This window comes from Heloderma suspectum, chromosome W (assembly GCF_057233095.1).
Source record: "Heloderma suspectum isolate Gila_16-S chromosome W, 16-S_ref, whole genome shotgun sequence".
NCBI classification, from domain to species: domain Eukaryota; kingdom Metazoa; phylum Chordata; class Lepidosauria; order Squamata; family Helodermatidae; genus Heloderma; species Heloderma suspectum.
In genome coordinates, this window is record NC_139475.1 from 57755896 (window position 1) to 57774560 (window position 18665).

Consider the following 18665-nt stretch of genomic DNA (forward strand, 5'->3'; position numbering starts at 1 on the left):
GGTCCCAGGTGTCATGTCCTAGCTGGAGGACCTCCTGGAGGTAAACCGCAGCAAGGAGAAAGCCTGGGGGTCATTTTGGACTCCCAGCTGTCCATGGAGGCTCAGGTGTCAGCTGTGAGCCGGACAGCGCTGTATCAACTCCATCTGATACGGCGGCTGCGCCCCTTCCTTCCCGACCATCTGCTCCCATCGGTAGTACATGCCCTGGTCTCCTCTCGTTTAGACTACTGTAATGCGCTCTACGTGGGGTTACCCTTGAAGACGGTTCGGAAGCTGCAGCTGGTACAGAACGCGGCGGCTCGCCTGATTAAAGGCAGCCGCCGGCGAGATCACATCACTCCAGTGCTGAAGGAGTTGCACGGGTTACCAGTTGTTTTCCGGGCCAAATTCAAGGTGTTGGTTTTGACCTTTAAAACCCTATATGGTTCTGGCCCAGCCTATCTTAAGGAGTGCCTCCAGCAACACCAGACAGGCCGCTTAACAAGATCAGCCTCGGATGGCCTTCTCTCTGTCCCATCAGCCAGGACAGCTAGACTGGTGGGGACGAGGGAGAGGGCCTTTTCTGTGGTGGCCCCCACTCTGTGGAACTCCCTCCCTAGGGAACTCCGTCATGCCCCCTCTTTAATGAGCTTCCGTCGTGCATTAAAAACGTGGTTGTTCAGGCAGGCATTTGGGGTGGGTTAGGGTATTTAAAAAAAAAAAAAATTATGGTAGAATTTTATTGTTTTAAATTGTTTTATGGTATGTTGTACATCGCCCAGAGTGGCTGGGTGACCAGCCAGATGGGCGATTAATAAATTTAATAATAAAATAAATTAAATAAAATAGGAGATGGACCAGGAGGATCTGGGCCCTCAGGGGAGACGTCCATGGCTTCATTCCAAAAGGAGGTCTGCTTCTGAGACAGAGATAGAGTCTGTCTACCTACTTCCCAAGAGCACAGCCATCTCAAGAGACAGGCCAGAACCATCGCTGTAAGCAGAAGTGCCCTGTTGCAGAGAAAGACTCCTTGTATGTAAAAGGCACCTTGTAGGCAGGACCTTCCTCACGAGGAGGACTTCTTGTTTGTTTGTCTGTTTGTCTGTTTGTTTATTTCATTTCTATACCGCCCAATAGCCGAAGCTCTCTGGGCAGTTCACAAAAATTAAAACCAAAAAGCGCACAGTAAAACAATATAAAACATATAGAAGATTAAACCCACAGTATAACAATACAGCCACAACAAAACCTAGCAGCAGTGCAGGGATTTAAAATACAGATTTAAAACAGCAAAGCTAACAGTCTAGAAAGCTAAAATGCTAAAATGCCTGGGGAAATAAAAAGGTCTTCACCTGGCGCCGAAAGGAATACAGTGTAGGTGCCAGGCAAACCTCACCAGGGAGCTCATTCCACAGCCGGGGTGCCACAGCAGAAAAAGCCCTCCTCCTAGTAGCCCCCCGCCTCACTTCCTTTGGCAGGGGCTCACGGAGAAGGGCCGCTGGGGATGATCTTAAGGTCCGGGCAGGCACATATGGGAGGAGGCCATCCTTCAGGTAACCTGGCCCCAAGCCGTTAAGGGCTTTAAATGTTTGAACTTTTCAAACTTTGAAACTTTGAATCGGTCCTGGAAATGGACTGGCAGCCAGTGCAGCTGAAAGAGTACTGGCGTAATATGAGCTCGCAGGCCAGTCCCTGTTAACAACCTTGCTGCCCTATTTTGGACCAGCTGAAGTTTCCGGACCGTTTTCAAAGGCAGCCCCACGTATAACGTATTGCAGTAATCCAGACGAGAAGTTATCACAGCGTGGATAGCTGGAGCTAGGCTATCTCTGTCCAGAGAAGGGCGTAGTTGGTATACCAGCCTAAGCTGATAAAAAGTGCTCCGTGCCACCGAGTTCACCTGTGCCTCAAGTGACAGTTCTGGATCCAAGAGCGCCCCCAAACTACGAACGTGATCCTTTAGGGGGAGTGCAACCCCCTCCAGAACAGGTCGAACATCGCCTAGCCGGGCAGACGAACCACCCACTAACAGTACCTCCGTCTTGTCTGGATTGAGTTTCAGTTTATTGGCCCTCATCCAGCCCATTACCATGCCCAGGCCCTGATTCAGAACAGCCACTGCCTCACCTGGTTTTGATGAGAAACAGAAGTAGAGCTGGGGGTCATCCGCATATTGATGGCACCTCAGCCCACACCTCCGGATAACCTCCCCCAGCAGTTTCATGTAGATGTTAAACAGCATAGGGGATAAAACAGAGCCCTGTGGAACCCCATGGCACAATTGCCATGGCACAGAGCAATAATCCCCCAGCACCACCTTCTGGAATCGGCTATCCAAGTAGGAGCGGAACCACTGCAGTGCAGTGCCTCCAACTCCCAACCCAGACACCCTATCCAGAAGGATACCATGGTCGATGGTATCGAAAGCCGCTGAGAGGTCCAGGAGAATCAACAGGGTCGCACTCCCCCTGTCCCTCTCCCGGCAGAGGTCATCCCACAGGGCGACCAAGGCAGTTTCCGTTCCAAAACCAGGCCTGAAGCCCGATTGAAATGGATCTAGATAATCCGTTTCATTCAACGGTGCCTGGAGCTGTCCTACAACCACCCACTCAAGCACCTTGCCCAGGCAGGGGATGTCGGCCACTGGCCTATAATTGTTAACATCCTCTGGGTCCAGGTTAGGCTTTTTCAGGAGTGGTCTAATTTGTCGTTCAGTCGTGTCCGACTCTTCGTGACCCCATGGACCATAGCACGCCAGGCCTTCCTGTCCTGCGCTCTGTCCCGGAGGGTGCTCAAGTCCATATTCATTGCATCGGTGATGCTATCTAGCCATCTCATCCTCTGCAGTCCCCTTCTCCTTTTGCCTTCAGTCTTTCCCAGCATCAGGGTCTTTTCCAGAGAGTTTTCTCTTTGCATTAGGTGGCCAAAATATTTGAGCTTCAGCTTCAGTATCTGTCCTTCCAGTGAGCAGTCAGGGCTGATTTCCTTTAGGATGGACTGATTTGACCTCCTTGCAGTCCAGGGCACTCGTAAGAGTCTTCTCCAGCACCACAGTTCGAAAGCATCGATTCTTCGGCGCTCAGCCTTCCTTATAGTCCAGCTCTCACAGCCATACCTTACTACTGGGAAAACCATAGCTTTGATTATGCGGACCTTTGTCGGCAAGGTGATGTCTCTGCTTCTCACTATGCTGTCTAGGTTTGCCATAGCTTTCCTCCCAAGGAGCAAGCGTCTTTTAATTTCATGGCTACAGTCACCGTCTGCAGTGATCTTGGAGCCCAAGAAAATAAAATCTGTCACTGCTTCCATTTCTTCCCCTTCCATATGTCAGGAAGTGATGGGGCCAGATGCCATGATCTTAGTTTTTTTACTGTTGAGTTTCAAACCAGCTTTTGCACTCTCCTCTTTCACTCTCAACAAGAGGCTCTTTAGATCCTCTTCGCTTTCTGCCATTAGGGTGGTATCATCTGCGTATCTGAGGTTGTTGATAATTCTCCCGGCAATCTTAATTCCGACCTGTGATTCATCCAACCCGGCGTTTCTCGTGATGTACTCTGCATATAAGTTAAATAAGCAGGGCGACAGTATGCAGCCTTGTCGTAAACCTTTCCCAATTTTGAACCAATCGGTTGTTCCATGTCTGGTTCTTACTGTTGCTTCTTGCCCCTCATACAGGTTTTTCAGGAGACAGGTAAGGTGGTCTGGTACCCCCTTCTCTTTCAGAATTTGCCACAGTTTGTTGTGATCCACACAATCAAAGGCTTTAGCGTAGTCAATGAAGCAGAAATAGACATTTTTCTGGAATTCTCTTGCTTTCTCCATGATCCAGCGAATGTTGGCGATTTGATCTCTAGTTCCTCTGCCTCTTCGAAACCCAGCTTGTACTTCCGGTAGTTCTCGGTTCGCATACTGCTGAAGCCTAGCTTGTAGGATTTTGAGCATCACCTTGCTGGCATGTGAAATGAGCGCAATTGTGCGGTAGTTTGAACACTCTTTGGCGTTGCCCTTCTTTGGAATTGGAATGTAAACTGACCTTTTCCAGTCTTGTGGCCACTGTTGAGTGTTCCAAATTTGTTGGCATATTGAGTGCAGCACTTTAACAGCATCATCTTTTAGGATTTTAAAAAGCTCAGCTGGAATACTGTCATCTCCGCTAGCTTTGTTGTTAGTAATGCTTCCTAAGGCCCACTTGACTTGTGGTCTAATTACCGCCTCTTTTAAAGCGGCCGGCACCACTCCCTCTCTCAAGGAGGAATTTACAACCTCCTGGACCCAGCCGGACATCCCCTCCTTGTTTGATTTAATAAGCCATGAAGGGCAAGGGTCAAGCACACAAGTGGTCGATCGGACTTGGCCAAGCACCTTGTCCACATCCTCAGGTCTCAGTAACTGAAACTCATCCAATAAAACTGGACCAGACGGTGCTCTGAACGCCTCTACCAACGGAACGGCATTAATCGTGGTGTCCAATTCATGACGAATCTGAGTGACTTTATCTTCAAAGTGCCTTGCAAACTTGTCACAGCATGCCACCGAGGGTTCCACCGTCTCTCTCCCTGGCCCAGAATGTTACAGGCCGCGAACCACTAGGAAAATCTCCGCTGGACGACACTGAGAAGATGCAATGCTGGTGGAAAAGAACTGTCTCTTTGCCACCCTCAGCGCCACAGAGTAGGCTTGATAGTGGGCTCTTACCTGTGCTCGGTCAGACTCAGCACGAGTTTTCCTCCACCTGCGTTCCAGCCGTCTCCCCTCTTGCTTCATTGCCCTCAGCTCAGGTGTATACCAAGGAGGTGGCCGGGCTCTGCTCAGAGGGAGAGGGCGCTTGGGCGCGATGGTGTCAACCGCCCGAGTCATCTCTGCATTCCACAGAGCGACCTGGGCTTCGACAGGAGCACCAGCCATACCAGCAGGAAAATCCCCCAGAGCCCTCTGGAATCCATCGGAATCCATTAATCTCCGGGGGGCGGATCATTTTAATAGGTCCCCCACCCTTGCAGAGGGGGAAGGCTGCCAGGAGTCTAAACCTCAGCAGGAAGTGATCTGACCATGACAAAGGGACAGATGCTAATTCCTCCACTTTCATGTTAATTCCACCATCCTCCTGCCCAGTCGAGAAAACCAGATCAAGCGTGTGTCCTTTTATATGCGTTGGGCCGATGACATGTTGGGACAGCCCCATGGTTGTCATGGCGGCCATGACGTCCTGAGCCGCCCCGGATACAGCGGCCTCGGCATGGAAGTTGAGATCCCCCAGGACCATCATCCCAGGGGTCCTCAACACCAAGTCCGAGACCACCTTCCAGAAGCCTCTGATGTACTGCAGCTGAGTGGGGCTCTGGAAGCTCCAGCTTATAATAAGCATCAGGCCTCAGGAGGAAGGGCTGCTGGAACAGTATCTTTATACCAGCTCTGGTCCTGGATCTTCTTGCCATGACTCCTAGCCCACCCTCTGTTGGACCTCCTGTGAGCAGACCCTTGATGACTTTGTGTTTGGACTCTTCCTTGCCTGGTACTGTACTCTGTATCTGAACCTTGCTGCCCTGGACTTCTATCTGCTCTCTGTGACTTTGCATTTGGACTCGCCCTTGCCTGTTACTCTGCTCTTTATGTGAACCCTGCAGGTTTGACCTGACTGCTCTTGATTCTTCACTAGAACCTCCTCCTGGCAGCCCCTACCCCTGCCCAACCAGGACACCTGGTTCTAAATCACACCAGGACCCTCCACAAGTACAGGTTCAACACAGACAGCAGGAGTGGAAGGAGAACAACTTTGGGAACAGAGCTAAATACACAGCATGACCACCCCTTTCAACATCATTTCCTTATTAATGTGAGTAACATGTGAAAAGGCTTATTACACTCTCTATCAATTAGCAAGGCTCCTCAAATTCTTCGCATCCAAATGAGTTTCCACCTCTGGGCCCTTTCTGTGTTGAGCAGCTAAGTCTGGAGTGACTCTGTGCTGGGGTCCAGAGTGATGCTACTTTGGGGGCATTGTGGAGAATTAAGTTTATGATCATCTCACTGCTGCCTGCCACCACCAGAGAAGCCTACTGTTGGGAGCACGGATATAGGAGGGGGCTCACCAGGGAGCAGTACTTTGCTGGTGGGCCTGTCAGACTGAGGCAAGCGGGACCCAGGAACTATAGGAAAAGCCAGTAGTCAGGGCCCAATGGCAAACCAGAAGGTAGTCAAGGAGCGAGCCAGGACAGAAAAATAACCAAGGATGCAGGACCCTGCCAGAGCTCAGGAAGACCTTGCTCCTCAAGCAAGACCCAACTGCAACTAGAAGCCTTTTTATACTCCTTTCTGCGCAGGACGTGCCAATGGCCAGCTTGGGTGGGTGGAGCCGGTGCCCTGCCGGAAGGTTCTTCACTGAGGAAAGCGGCCACTTGCAGTTCATTGGCTTGCCACATGGGGCAGCATTGCACAGGTTCTAGCAACTCGCAACCCTTCCATGGCCCCCAGATTTTGGAGTCATGAATTACAAATAGTTAAAGGAAAGCACCCAGGTCCAAGCCATCAGGTGCCAGAAGGAAGAGCTGTTGGGGGAGAGGGATCAGGGCATGTGCCTTAAAGCTTGTGTCCCAATCAGGGCAGGAAGGGACATGGCCAGAGCTTGAAGCAGCCAGCTCATGCAAGCACTGGCCAAGTCATAGATCATAGAATCATAGAACAGTAGGGCTGGAAGGGGCCCACAAGGCCATCGAGTCCAACCCCCTGCTCAGTGCAGGAATCCAAGTCAGGGCATCCCTGACAGATGGCTGTCCAGCCTCGTCTTGAACGCCTCCAGTGTGGGAGAGCCCACCGCCTCCCTGGGTAATTGATTCCATTGTCGTATTGCTCTGACAGTCAGGAAGTTTGTCCTGATGTTCAGCCGGAATCTGGCTTCCTGTCACTGGAGCCCAGTATTCCGTGTCCTGCACTCTGGGGTGATCGAGAAGAGATCCTGGCCTTCCTCTCTGTGACAGCCTTTCAAGGACTTGAAGAGCGCTATCCTATCTCCCATCAGTCTGCTCTTCTCCAGGCTAAACATGCCCAGTTCTTTCAGCCTCTCCGCATAGGGCTTTGTTTCCAGCCCCCTGATCATCCTCGTTGCCCTCCTCTGAACCCTCTCCAGCTTGTCTGCGTCCTTCTTAAAGTGTGGTGCCCAGAACTGGACACAGTACTCCAGATGAGGCCTAGCCAGTGCTGAGTAGAGGGGAACTAGTACTTCCCGGGATTTGGAAGCTATGCTTCTATGAATGCAGCCCAAAATGGCACTGGCCTTTTTTGCAGCCACATCACATTGTTGGCTCATATTCAGCTGGTGATCGACAACAATTCCAAGAGCCTTCTCGCTTGTCGTGTGGTTGAGCCACGTATCCCCCATCTTGTAACTGTGCATTTGGTTTCTTTTTCCGAGGTGCAGAACTCGGCATTTCTCCCTATTCAATGTCATTCTGTTGTTTTCTGCCCAGCGCTCCAGCCTATCCAGATCACTTTGAATTTTGTTTCTGTCTTCCGAAGTATTAGCTATCCCGCCCAACTTTGTGTCATCTGCAAATTGGATCAGCAGCATCCCCTGCACCTCCTCCTCCAAGTCTTTAATAACAATGTGGAAGAGCACTGGGCCCAGGACTGAGCCCTGCGGTACCCCGCTCGTTCCCTCGCCCCAGTTTGAGAAGGTCCCATTGATAAGCACTCTTTGAGCCCGATTCTGTAGCCAGCTGTGGATCCACCGGATCGTTGTCTCATCTAGCCCACTTTGAGCTCGTTTGCTCATCAGGAGATCATGGGGCACTTTGTCGAAAGCTTTGCTGAAGTCGAGGTATATGATGTCCACAGCATTCCCACGGCCCACAAGGGAGGTGACTTGATCAAAAAATGAGATCAGATTTGTCTGGCAGGACTTGTTTCTGACAAATCCATGTTGGCTTCGAGTAATCACGGCACTGTTTTCAAGGTGCTTCCAGATGGATTGCTTGATCATCTGCTCCGGAATTTTCCCAGGGATTGATGTCAGACTGACTGGTCTGTAGTTCCCAGGTTCCTCCTTTTTACCCTTTTGGAAGATAGGGACAACATTCGCCCTCCTCCAGTCCTCTGGCACTCCCCCGTCCTCCATGATTTCTCCAAGAGAATAGACAGCGGTTCTGAGAGTTCTTCTGCCAGTTCCTTTATTACTCTAGGGTGCAGTTCATCTGGCCCTGGAGATGTGAACTCATTCAAAGTAATGAGTTCAAGTCGAGCGCCTCCTTCTCACCACACTTGTATCCTGCAAGCCCCAGCTGAGCCATCCCCTTGTTATCTCCAATTTCTGTTTCCAATCCCCAGAAAGGAGGTGGGGGATGAGATGAGGGGCTGGATTAGGCCCGTGGGCTGAAAGTTGGCCTCCCTTGCTCCACACCATGCATAATTTTGTACGCCTCTATCATGTTTCCTCTTATCTTTTTTCTAAGGTAAACAGTCCCAGTTGTGAGTTTTCCTCCTAGGGGAATTGCCCGTTGCTTTATTCGTTTTCGTTGCCCTTTTCTGCACCTACAGCTTGCTACACGTCACAGCTCCAGCTCAAACACTTGCTCTGGATTAATCTCTCCCCCCGCCCCATATATGCGCACACACAGAGAGCTCTAGCCACTGGCATCAGAGACCCTTGTGTTGAGGAACACATCCTCCAGGCATGGATTTGGAAATGTTTCTCCCAACTCCCTGCAAAAAAAAACATAGCAACCAGAACACTTTTGGAAGTGTTCATTAAAAAACCAAAACAAAATAGGTTCATCTGCAAATGGCAACCGCACAAAATTGTTGTTAATAAATGCTAAGAGCATGGCTTGGAGAGGATTGTGGATGTGGTGTCCCAGCTGGGCTCGCGAGCTAAGAAGAGGCTTCTTGGCCTGCTGTGATGGCAGCTGTTCCTTCCCCTAAAGTCTGGCGCACTGTTTTCCTCTGTCCCAGCCTACACTCAGCCACAGAAACTGGGCCCAAGCCAAATTTTTCCCTGCCAAATACTTTTCTCTTATCTCCTTCCATCTCGTGCTGTGTGTGTCTCAACCTCCCACTCCACCCACCACCATCGCCCACCCCTTCCTCCTGCCAGAACAGCCTCTGGCATTTCATTTCACAGCCTCTGTCCAAGATCAGTTGTACAACCGGCAGGGGGGCCGGGGTGAAAGCACACCGAAGAGGACCCAAGCCACCACAGTCAAAACACAGAGCTCCAGGCCTGCCAACTAGCCCAGTTGTGTTATTGCATTCCCTCCCTCGCATGCTGTCCCAAAAGATGGTTTTGGAAATGGCTGCTAAGCTTTTGCTTCACACAAGGACAAAAGTGGGAGCTGGCTTCTTCTTCCCACCCTATCCCCGCCAAAGTGTGCGCGCGCGTATGTATGGACAATTCATCCTAATCACACTGAGGGTGGATGGGAGTTAAAGGGCAAGGAGCTGACGAGGAACGTTTTTCAAGGTAGTGCTTCTTGGATGAAGGCCAGCAGGAATGGGTGGCCATTTTGTGTTTTATTTCCCCCTTCTCTGCTTGCCAACGTTACTCCCCATGGCTATTTTGTGCCAAGTTTGGAACCCCAGTGAGGGAAGTAACTGAATGGATCCCTGAGGGGAAAAAAAATACACTAAATTTGTCTTCTCTCATGTCTTCCCAAAATAATGATATGTTTGTTATGCCAAGGCTGAAATACATGCCTTGTTGCTGTTGTTTTTTACAACTCCATCCTGTCACATCCCTCCCACCCCACCCCACCCCACCCCACCCCACCCCACCAAGAACTTGGTTCCCCAGTGGTCTCAAACAACACGGGGAGTGTTTCCACGCTGTCGGCTTCACTTTGTTTGCGACTTTGTTGCGATGTTTCCCCAATCACATCTGCTCCTTTTCCTGTTTCCACGGCCCTTAAAGACCCGGCTTATCCTCGCTGTAGCCTGGGGCTCTGTGCTGTTTCCACTGAGCTGTAGTCGAATTATTTTCTTGAGGGTTGGGTGGCGTCTGGGTTGGGTCTGAGTACCCCATCAGTGTTCCCGCCTCCTCCTCTTGCCGATTCCCCCTCCCTCGCCCCTTGTGCTCCACTCCAGTTGGTAGCTGCCTCTCCCCCCCCCCCGCCGCTGTTGTTCTCCCCCCCTTATTCTGGCTTCCCAACGACCCTGCAAGGTGGGCTAGAAGAAGAAGTAGTGGCTGGCTGGCTTCCCAATCGAAGGCACTTTTAATACCCATTGAAATCCTAACTGTCAAGCGTTTCTCCTGCGTGGCTGAGAAGGGAGACCCCAAGTAAATGCCTTGAAGGGGATGCACTCCTATGCACGCCTACTCAGAAGCAAGCCACACAGATTTCAGTGGCACTGACTCCCAGGAAAGGAAAGCTATACAGCCAGTGAGTTTACTCAGACGTTCCACCCCCTAGCACATGCCCACACAAAGTGGGAGAAAGTGCTAAAGGGGAAATACACAGGGAGGGAATGGAGGAGCACCGGGTTTTTAAAAAGGATTCAGCTTTGCTGTGAAGAGAGGCTTCCCCCTCTCCCCGCCTTTCTCCTTTCCCCTGAAAGTCCAGATGCACCTGCATTTCAGGAGCAAGCCTCATGGAGCGCAATGGGAGTTACTTCCGAGTAGACACACATATGCTTGCGCTGGGGAAGGGGGGGGAGAACACAAAGAGGGAAACCAGCCCCCATCGTAACCCGCAGGGCCTCACTGACCACTCTGGGAGTCACTTCTGAGGAGACAGTAATGGGTTTGTTGTGGGAAAGAGAGCAGTAAACACAGAGACGGAAACCAGCCCCCATTTTAACGCACAGGATCTCTGTTTGGAAGCTGTGAAGGAGTTACGTCCTAAGGCAATGGACCGGAGCCTCAAGATGGCGCTTAATCGCATTTAAGGAACTGGGCTTTGATATGTGCCGTGTCAGTTGAGGGGCTTCTCAGTCACTTCTGTGGTCACTGAGAGGGCCAGCCTCATTCAGCACAATGGGAGGACACACCCCTTGACTGGGGTCATGGGCTGTGTTCTGGTGCTTATTTTCAGTGGTGTTTTAAAAGTTGCTCCCTCGGCATCCTGCTCCAAAACGGCGATGAAATGTCCGGAAAACAGATGTCAGGGTGGACACTGAGCCCATAGAACCTCAGAGCAGTTCTCATTTTGAGGAGGAACAGCCGTCCGTGGGAGAGGAGCACGCTCATCCCTCCCAGGCCCTGCACCTGGCAGAGATTCCTCCTGCTGGCATTCCAGACATAGATAGCGGTCCTGGGAGTGAAAGAGTGTGGGGGGAGGGCTGGCTTGATGCTCGATGCAGACGCAAAGAGAGACGAGCTATGGAGGGCACGGAAAGGAGGCGTAGCACCCGTTCGGCGCACAAGCAACGGTCGCGTCCAGAGGACCCAAGGGAAAAGGGGAGGGACTCTCCCTAGCCCATAAGTTCAGGGTCTGCAAGTGATTCTCGTTCAAACGGGGACCAACTGTTTCCAACCCGGGGCATAGGTTACGCTGCTGTCCATAGCTTAGTCGCTGGTGATAGAGTTATTAAGTTGTAAAAGGAATAAAGCCTTGAAAAGAATCCTTTGTCTGTGTCTGGAGTTGGCTACTGGAGTAGACTGACAGAGGCCGGCTAGGGCCACCTGACAGCTTGGTCCCCGTTCCTCTCTGTTTCTCTCTCTCTCTCCCTCTCCTCCTACTGTCAAATGGAGGGTGCCGGAGACCCGACGGTGCAGGCTCTGGTGCAAGAGAACCAGATTCTCCGTGATCAAATGGCTCAACTGACGGCTGCCGTGCAGAATCTACAAGCTGCGGTTCAACCCCCGCCACCTCCGATTCCCCCCCGCCGCAAGTGCCTGGTGGCCTTGCCAGAGACGTTTTCTGGGGAGAAGGGACTTTTTCAGATTTTCCGGGCCCAATCGGAGCTGTACATGCGCCTTCGCCCTGAGAATTTCCTGACGGAACAGGTTCGTGTGGGCATCATCATTAACCTACTTTCCGACGTGGTAGCTAATTGAGCTTCAGGACTCCTTCTCGATAATGACCCCCTGCTCGGGGACTATCAAGGTTTCATGACAGCAATGGCCCATTTTTTCGGTGACCCTCTGCGCACGCAGATGGCTTCTCGGGAGATTCGCCGCCTCAGGCAGGGCAAGGACTCAGTTTCCAGCTATGCGACGACTTTTCACTTGCTGATGCAGGATTTACAGTGGAATGATGCCGCTCTGGTGGCTCAGTTTTTGGACGGTTTGAACAACGAGATCTTGGAGGAGTTGGCGTGCATGCCCAGCCTGCCGACTTGGGAGGACCTCGTCCAGACCTGCCTCCAGATAGATAGTCGGCTGGAGGGGTGCTGGCAGACCCGGAGGGATGCCAGGGGCCGAGATTTCCCTCCTCCCATTCCCCCACGTTTCCTGCCCCCTCCCCCACCACCTGCCCCTGCGGTGGGGGCAGAGGAGACCCCAATGCAGCTGGGAGCTACCCGAGCCCCGCTGCCGCCAGAGGAGCTTGAGTGCTGGCGAGCTGAGCGCCGCTGCTTTCAGTGTGGAAAACTGGGCCATTTCGCCAAGACCTGCCGCGTTAGATCCGCAGCTCCTCTGCCTCTCCCTCCTCTCCTTCCCCCTCATCCCCCTCCTCGTCCCCAGGCCTGACTAGACTGCCCCCCAAGCCTGTTGGGGGCCTCCAGTGTGGGGGTCGGTTCCCCACCGGGTGGGTACCTTCTGCAACCCCCCCCTCCCATCTGCTATTGCATCTTCACCTCCGCTCCTCCCAGTGGGGTGGGGTGGAGGCCCTGGCTTTAGTGGATTCTAGGGCTACGACCAGTTTCATGGATGAAACGTTCGCTCTCTTCCACAAGTTTCCTACCCTGCCCCTTCCTGCCCACTTGGCAGTGGAGACCATCGATGGGCGTCCTCTTTCTTCGGGCGCGGTGACCCAGATTACAGCTCCGCTCACTCTGCGCGCCCAGTCCCACGTTGAGCAGATCCAGTTTCACTTGGCCAAGGTTCCCCAGTACCCACTCGTGCTGGGTGTTTCCTGGCTCTCTAAGCATGATCCTCAGATTTCTTGGGGGCTTCAGCAGGTGGAGTTTGCATCTCCCTACTGTCGGGAGCATTGCCTCCCGACCGAGGTGCCAGTCCCAGCCCAGGCCTTAACCCTTCCCTCCCCCTCCTCGTCTGCTTCTGGCAGTTCTTCAGCTACCGTGATCCTCCCAGAGAAGTATGCGGCTTTTCGGGATGTTTTCGACAAGGAGGAGGCCGACCAGCTCCCCCCTCACCGCCCTTTTGACTGTGCCATTAACCTCATTCCTGGGGTGACCATCCCCGCCGGCTGGCTGTGTTCGATGTCGGAGGCGGAACTTCGAGCTCTGTGGGAGTTTTTGGACACAAACCTCAGCCGCGGCTTCATTCGCCCCTCCTCCGCCGCCGCCTGCGCCCCTATCATGTTCGTGTGCAAAAAATAGGGACAACTCCGCCCAGTGCATGACTTCTGAGAGTTGAAGTCGGTCTCGATCCCCGACAAGTACCCCCTCCCCCTCATACCGGAGATGCTGGAGCACCTGGGGCGAGCCAAGATTTTCAGAAAGTTGGACCTGCGTGGCGCCTACAATCTGATTCACATCCGGGAGGGGGATGAGTGGAAGACCTGTTTCGGCACCCGGTACGGAGCGTATGAATACCTAGTGACACCGTTTGGGCTCGCCTGCGCCCCCCCCTCACGTTTTCATGTTTTATGAATGCCATCTTCCAGGACTATTTGGACACTTTCCTCATTGTATATCTTGATGATTTACTTATATTTTCTGAGGACCCCCACGCCCATCAGCACCATGTCTCCGCCGTCCTCCAGTGCCTCTGCGAGAACCATCTGTCTGCCAAGCTGGAGAAATGTGCGTTTGACCTAACCTCTTTGGACTTCCTTGGCTACATTATCTCAGCTGACGGAATCAGGATGGATCCTGCAAAGGTCCAGGCTGTCCTCTCCTGGCAGGCTCCATCCACCAAGAAGGACTTGCAACGTTTTCTGGGTTTTGCAAATTTTTACAGAAAGTTCCTGCCCAGCTTTGCTCAGCTGACATCTCCTCTCACGGACCTCCTTAAGGGCAGGAAATCTCCTTTTCATTGGATGGCATCTGCCCAACAGGCTTTCGAGGAACTTAAGAGGCTTTTCAGTTCTGAGCCGATTCTGTTACATCCCGACCCGAGGAAGCCTTTTGTAGTGCAAACTGATGCCTCTGACTTTGTTGTGGGGGCGGTGCTTTTTCAGCCAGATCGGGTGGGCGGCGGGTTGCAACCCTGCGCCTACCACTCCAGGAAGCTGAACATGTCTGAGAGGAATTATACCATCTGGGAGAAGGAACTGTTGGCCATCAAGTCCGCTTTGGAGACCTGGCGGCATCTTCCGGAGGGGGCACAGCACCCAGTCGAAGTTAGAACCGACCATCGCAACCTGGAACATCTGCAGACAGCCCGTGCCTTAAACCAGCTGCAGATTAGGTGGTTGCTTTTTTTTCCCCTGGTTCCACCTTAAGATTTGCCATGCGAAGGCCTCCGACAACCTACAAGCGGATGCTCTTTCTCATAAGCCGGACCTCCAGCCAGGGGGTGAAGGAAATCCCCCCCCCCCCGATTCTTCCCCCCCAGAGCCTGGCGGCAGCTGCGGCACCTCACTCTTGGGAGGAGCTCCTTCACTCTGCATAGGCTCAGGATGCTTTTGTCCGCACAAAGGTGGAGGAATTGGGGCTAGCCTCTGTCCCCCCCCACCGTACCCCCTTCTCTTTGCAAGGTGACCTGCTTTACCATTCCGGCCAGGTCTATGTGCCTTCTAGACCCCTCTGCGAGAAGGTCCTCCATCAGTGCCACGACTCCCCCACAGCTGGGCATTTTGGCTCTGCCAAGGCCCTGCACGGAGTGACGCGGGATTTTTGGTGGCCTCATGTGTGTCGGGATGTCAAGTCCTATGTCGCCTCCTGCCCAACCTGCCAGCAGGCGAACGCCCCCTCAGGCAACCACACAGGCTCTCCCCTCCTCCATGAAGATCCATCCTGCTTTTCATTGGTCCTTGCTCTCCCCCCAGTTTCTGGCAACCCTCATTGCTCAACCGGCTCCACCCACCCCCCGCCGCCGCCAATGCTGGTGGAGGGTGAGGAGGAGTTTGAGGTCGCAGAGATTATGGATTCCCGCCTTTCTCGCGTACGCCTGCAAATCAATATCAGGTGGACTGGAAGGAGTACGGGCCAGATGAGCGATCCTGGGAACCTGCAGAATATGTACTTGCTCCATTGCTGCTGAGGCATTTCCACCAGCTGTACCCCCACAAGCCCGGGGGGGGGGCGCTCATGGGAGCGGGGATGATGTCAGGGTGGACACTGAGCCCATAGAACCTCAGAGAAGTTCTGATTCTGAGGAGGAACAGCCGTCCATGGGAGAGGAGCGCGTTCATTAACTGCATCCTAGAGTAATAAAGGAACTGGCAGAAGAACTCTCAGAACCGCTGTCTATTCTCTTGGAGAAATCATGGAGGACGGGGGAAGTGCCAGATGAGTGGAGGAGGGCTAATGTTGTCCCTATCTTCAAAAAGGATAAAAAAGAGGAACCTGGGAACTACAGACCAGTCAGTCTGACATCAATCCCTGGGAAAATTCTGGAGCAGATGATCAAGCAATCCATCTGGAAGCACCTTGAAAACAATGCCGTGATTACTCGAAGCCAACATGGATTTATCAAGAACAAATCCTGCCAGACGAATCTGATCTCATTTTTTGATCAAGTAACCTCCCTTGTGGACTGTGGGAATGCTGTGGACATCATATACCTCGACTTCAGCAAAGCTTTCGACAAAGTGCCCCATGATCTCCTGATGAGCAAACTAGCTCCGAGTGGGCTAGATGAAGCAACGATCCGGTGGATCCACAGTTGGCTACAGAATCAGACTCAAAGAGTCAATGGGACCTTCTCAAACTGGGGACAGGGAATGAGCGGGGTACCGCAGGGCTCAGTCCTGGACTCAGTGCTCTTCAACATTTTTATTAATGACTTGGAGGAGGAGGTGCAGGGAATGCTGATCAGATTTGCAGATGACACAACATTGGGCGGGATATCTAATATTTTGGAAGACAGAAACAAAATTCAAAGTGATCTGGATAGACTGGAGCGCTGGGCAGAAAACAACAGAATGACATTTAATATGGAGAAATGCCAAGTTCTGCACCTAGGAAAAAGAAACCCAATGCACAGTTACAAGATGGGGGATACGTGGCTCAACAACACTACAAACAAGAAAGATCTTGGAATTGTTGACGATCACAAGCTGAAAATGAGCCAACAGTGTGATGTGGCTGCAAAAAAGGCCAATGCTCTTTTGGGCTGCATTCATAGAAGCATAGCTTCCAAATCCCGGGAAGTACTAGTTCCCGTCTACTCAGCACTGGCTAGGCCTCATCTGGAGTACTGTGTCCAGTTCTGGGCACCACACTTGAAGAAGGATGCAGACAAACTGGAGAGGGTTCAGAGGAGGGCAACAAAGATGATCAGGGGACTGGAAACAAAGCCATATGAAGAGAGACTGAAAGAACTGGGCATGTTTAGCCGTGAGAAGAGAAGACTGAGGGGACATATGATAGCACTCTTCAAGTACTTGAAAGGTTGTCACAAAGAGGAAGGCCAGGATCTCTTCTTGATCATCCCAGAGTGCAGGACACGGAATAATGGGCTCCAGTGACAGGAAGCCAGATTCCGGCTGAACATCAGGACAAACTTCCTGACTGTTAGAGCAATACGACAATGGAACCAGTTCCCTAGGGAGGTGGAGGGCTCTCCCACACTGGAGGCATTGAAGACGAGGCTGGACAGCCATCTGTCAAGGATGCTCTGACTTGGATTCCTGCATTGAGCAGGGGGTTGGACTGGATGGCCTTGTAGGCCCCTTCCAACCCTAGTATTCTATGATTCTATGATTCATCCCTCCCAGGCCCTGCAGCTGGCAGAGATTCCTCCTGCTGGCATTCCAGACATAGATAGCAGTCCTGGGAGTGAAAGCGCGTGGGAGGACGGCTGGCTGGATGCTTGACGCAGACGCAAAGAGAGACAAGCTATGGAGGGCACGGAAAGGAGGCGTAGCGCCCGTTTGGCGCACAAGCAACGGCCGCGTCCAGAGGACCCAAGGGAAAAGGGGAGGGACTCTCCCTAGCCCATAAGTTCAGGGTTTGCAAGTGATTCTCGTTCAAACGGGGACCAACTGTTTCCAACCCGGGGCATAGGTTACGCTGCTGTCCATAGCTTAATCGCTGGTGATAGAGTTATTAAGTTGTAAAAGGAATAAAGCCTTGAAAAGAATCCTTTGTCTGTGTCTGGAGTTGGCTACTGGAGTAGACTGAAAGAGGCCGGCTAGGGCCCCCTGACAACAGGAAGGGAAAGGGTTGGGTCACTGAGGTCAGAGCGACACACCCACAAAGGCCGGGCTACACGCCCCATGGGCAGGACTATGATACCGAACCCAGTGCGGTTGTGGAAACGGGTCCGTAATGGAGCCGCGGTAAGCTGGAAAAGTCGGACTCTAAGCAGTCTCAGAAGAAGCAGTTTTTCCCCGATAAAATGTGGGGCTGGGGATGAACAGCCACAATGTCATGGAAACACAGAGACCTCACCGCGCAGCCAGGCTGGAGTAAATCGCTGGTGGAACCACAGCCCTAAACACCAGAAGAGGAGGAGCCTAGTTGATCTTTACAGAGAGGGAGTTCCACCACTTCAGTACCACCAGCAAAAAGGCCCTGCCCCTCATATCCACCCACTGTATCTCTAACAGGGGTAAGATGGCTTCTGGAGTGGATCTTAAGGTTCAGGCTGGTTCATACGCTACAATTAGAATGATGTACAAAATAACCTTTACGCCCATGTCCTTATTAATTTAAATCAAGGCTGAAACCCCTTGCCGGCCATTGTCTTTTGGCATTTTCCTGTTCCAAACTGAGATGAATGGATTGCTCATTCGTCCAAGGGTTTTTTGTTTTAAGTTGTATTTTTCTTTTGTAGTGGTGTTTGAAGAGGGTGGGGAGGGGGAGGTTGGTCAAGTATTGTATTTAGAATGTTTAGCATTGTACATTGTTTGCCCAATTTAAGCTTAAGAAGCTTTATTCTTCCTCCACATTGAATTTTGGCATCCAAACTGTTTTAAAAAATCAGGAAAAATCTGATCAGGTGCTCGCTGACATGGCAGCAGATTTTGAATGTGTGTAAAATCTCTCTTTGCAGACGCAACAGATTTCCAAGAGAATTTCATCACGTCGGGTGTGTTCAGTGTCACAGAGCTTATCCAAGTTTCCCAGAGTGAGTAGCTCCTGGCTGCTTTTTTCTGTCTAGTTCTTACTTCTGTTGAGAGCAGCTTGCATACCCCAGGGGTGAGGGTGCAGGGTAGGGATGGCGGAGAAATCCGCCACGGACTCCAATGAGGCCGGATTCTTTGGAATCCGGCCCCCTGGAGTCGGTGGTGGAACGGACTACCCCCCCCCCGAAATCCCTGCCACCCCCCGAAATACTTATGTAGCCGATCATGGCAAAGAGCAGGGGTGCAAATGGCAGCCGCTACGCCATTTGTGCCCCTGCTCTTTGCCGTGATAGGCTACATAAGTATTTACGTAGCCTATCACAGCAAAAGGCAGCCATGCCAATGGCGTAGCGGCCGCCATTGGCATGGCTGCCTTTTGCCATGATAGGCTACATAAAT

The 18665-nt window shown here is 52.1% G+C and overlaps 1 protein-coding gene across 13 annotated transcripts in view; it reads left to right on the forward strand.

The window, feature by feature from the left end:
* LOC146334054 (nuclear factor 1 C-type-like) overlaps window positions 1-18665 on the forward strand; it is a 280437-nt gene that overhangs the window by 168301 nt on the left and 93471 nt on the right. For all 13 annotated transcript variants that reach the window (XR_014786399.1, XM_084824951.1, XM_084824954.1 and 10 more), the window contains one exon: window positions 18194-18268. Coding sequence is in view for 12 of the 13 variants with exons in the window: in XM_084824951.1 (XP_084681077.1) it covers window positions 18194-18268 (75 nt within the window). In the remaining variant the exon portion in view is untranslated. The remainder of the gene's footprint in view (window positions 1-18193; window positions 18269-18665) is intronic.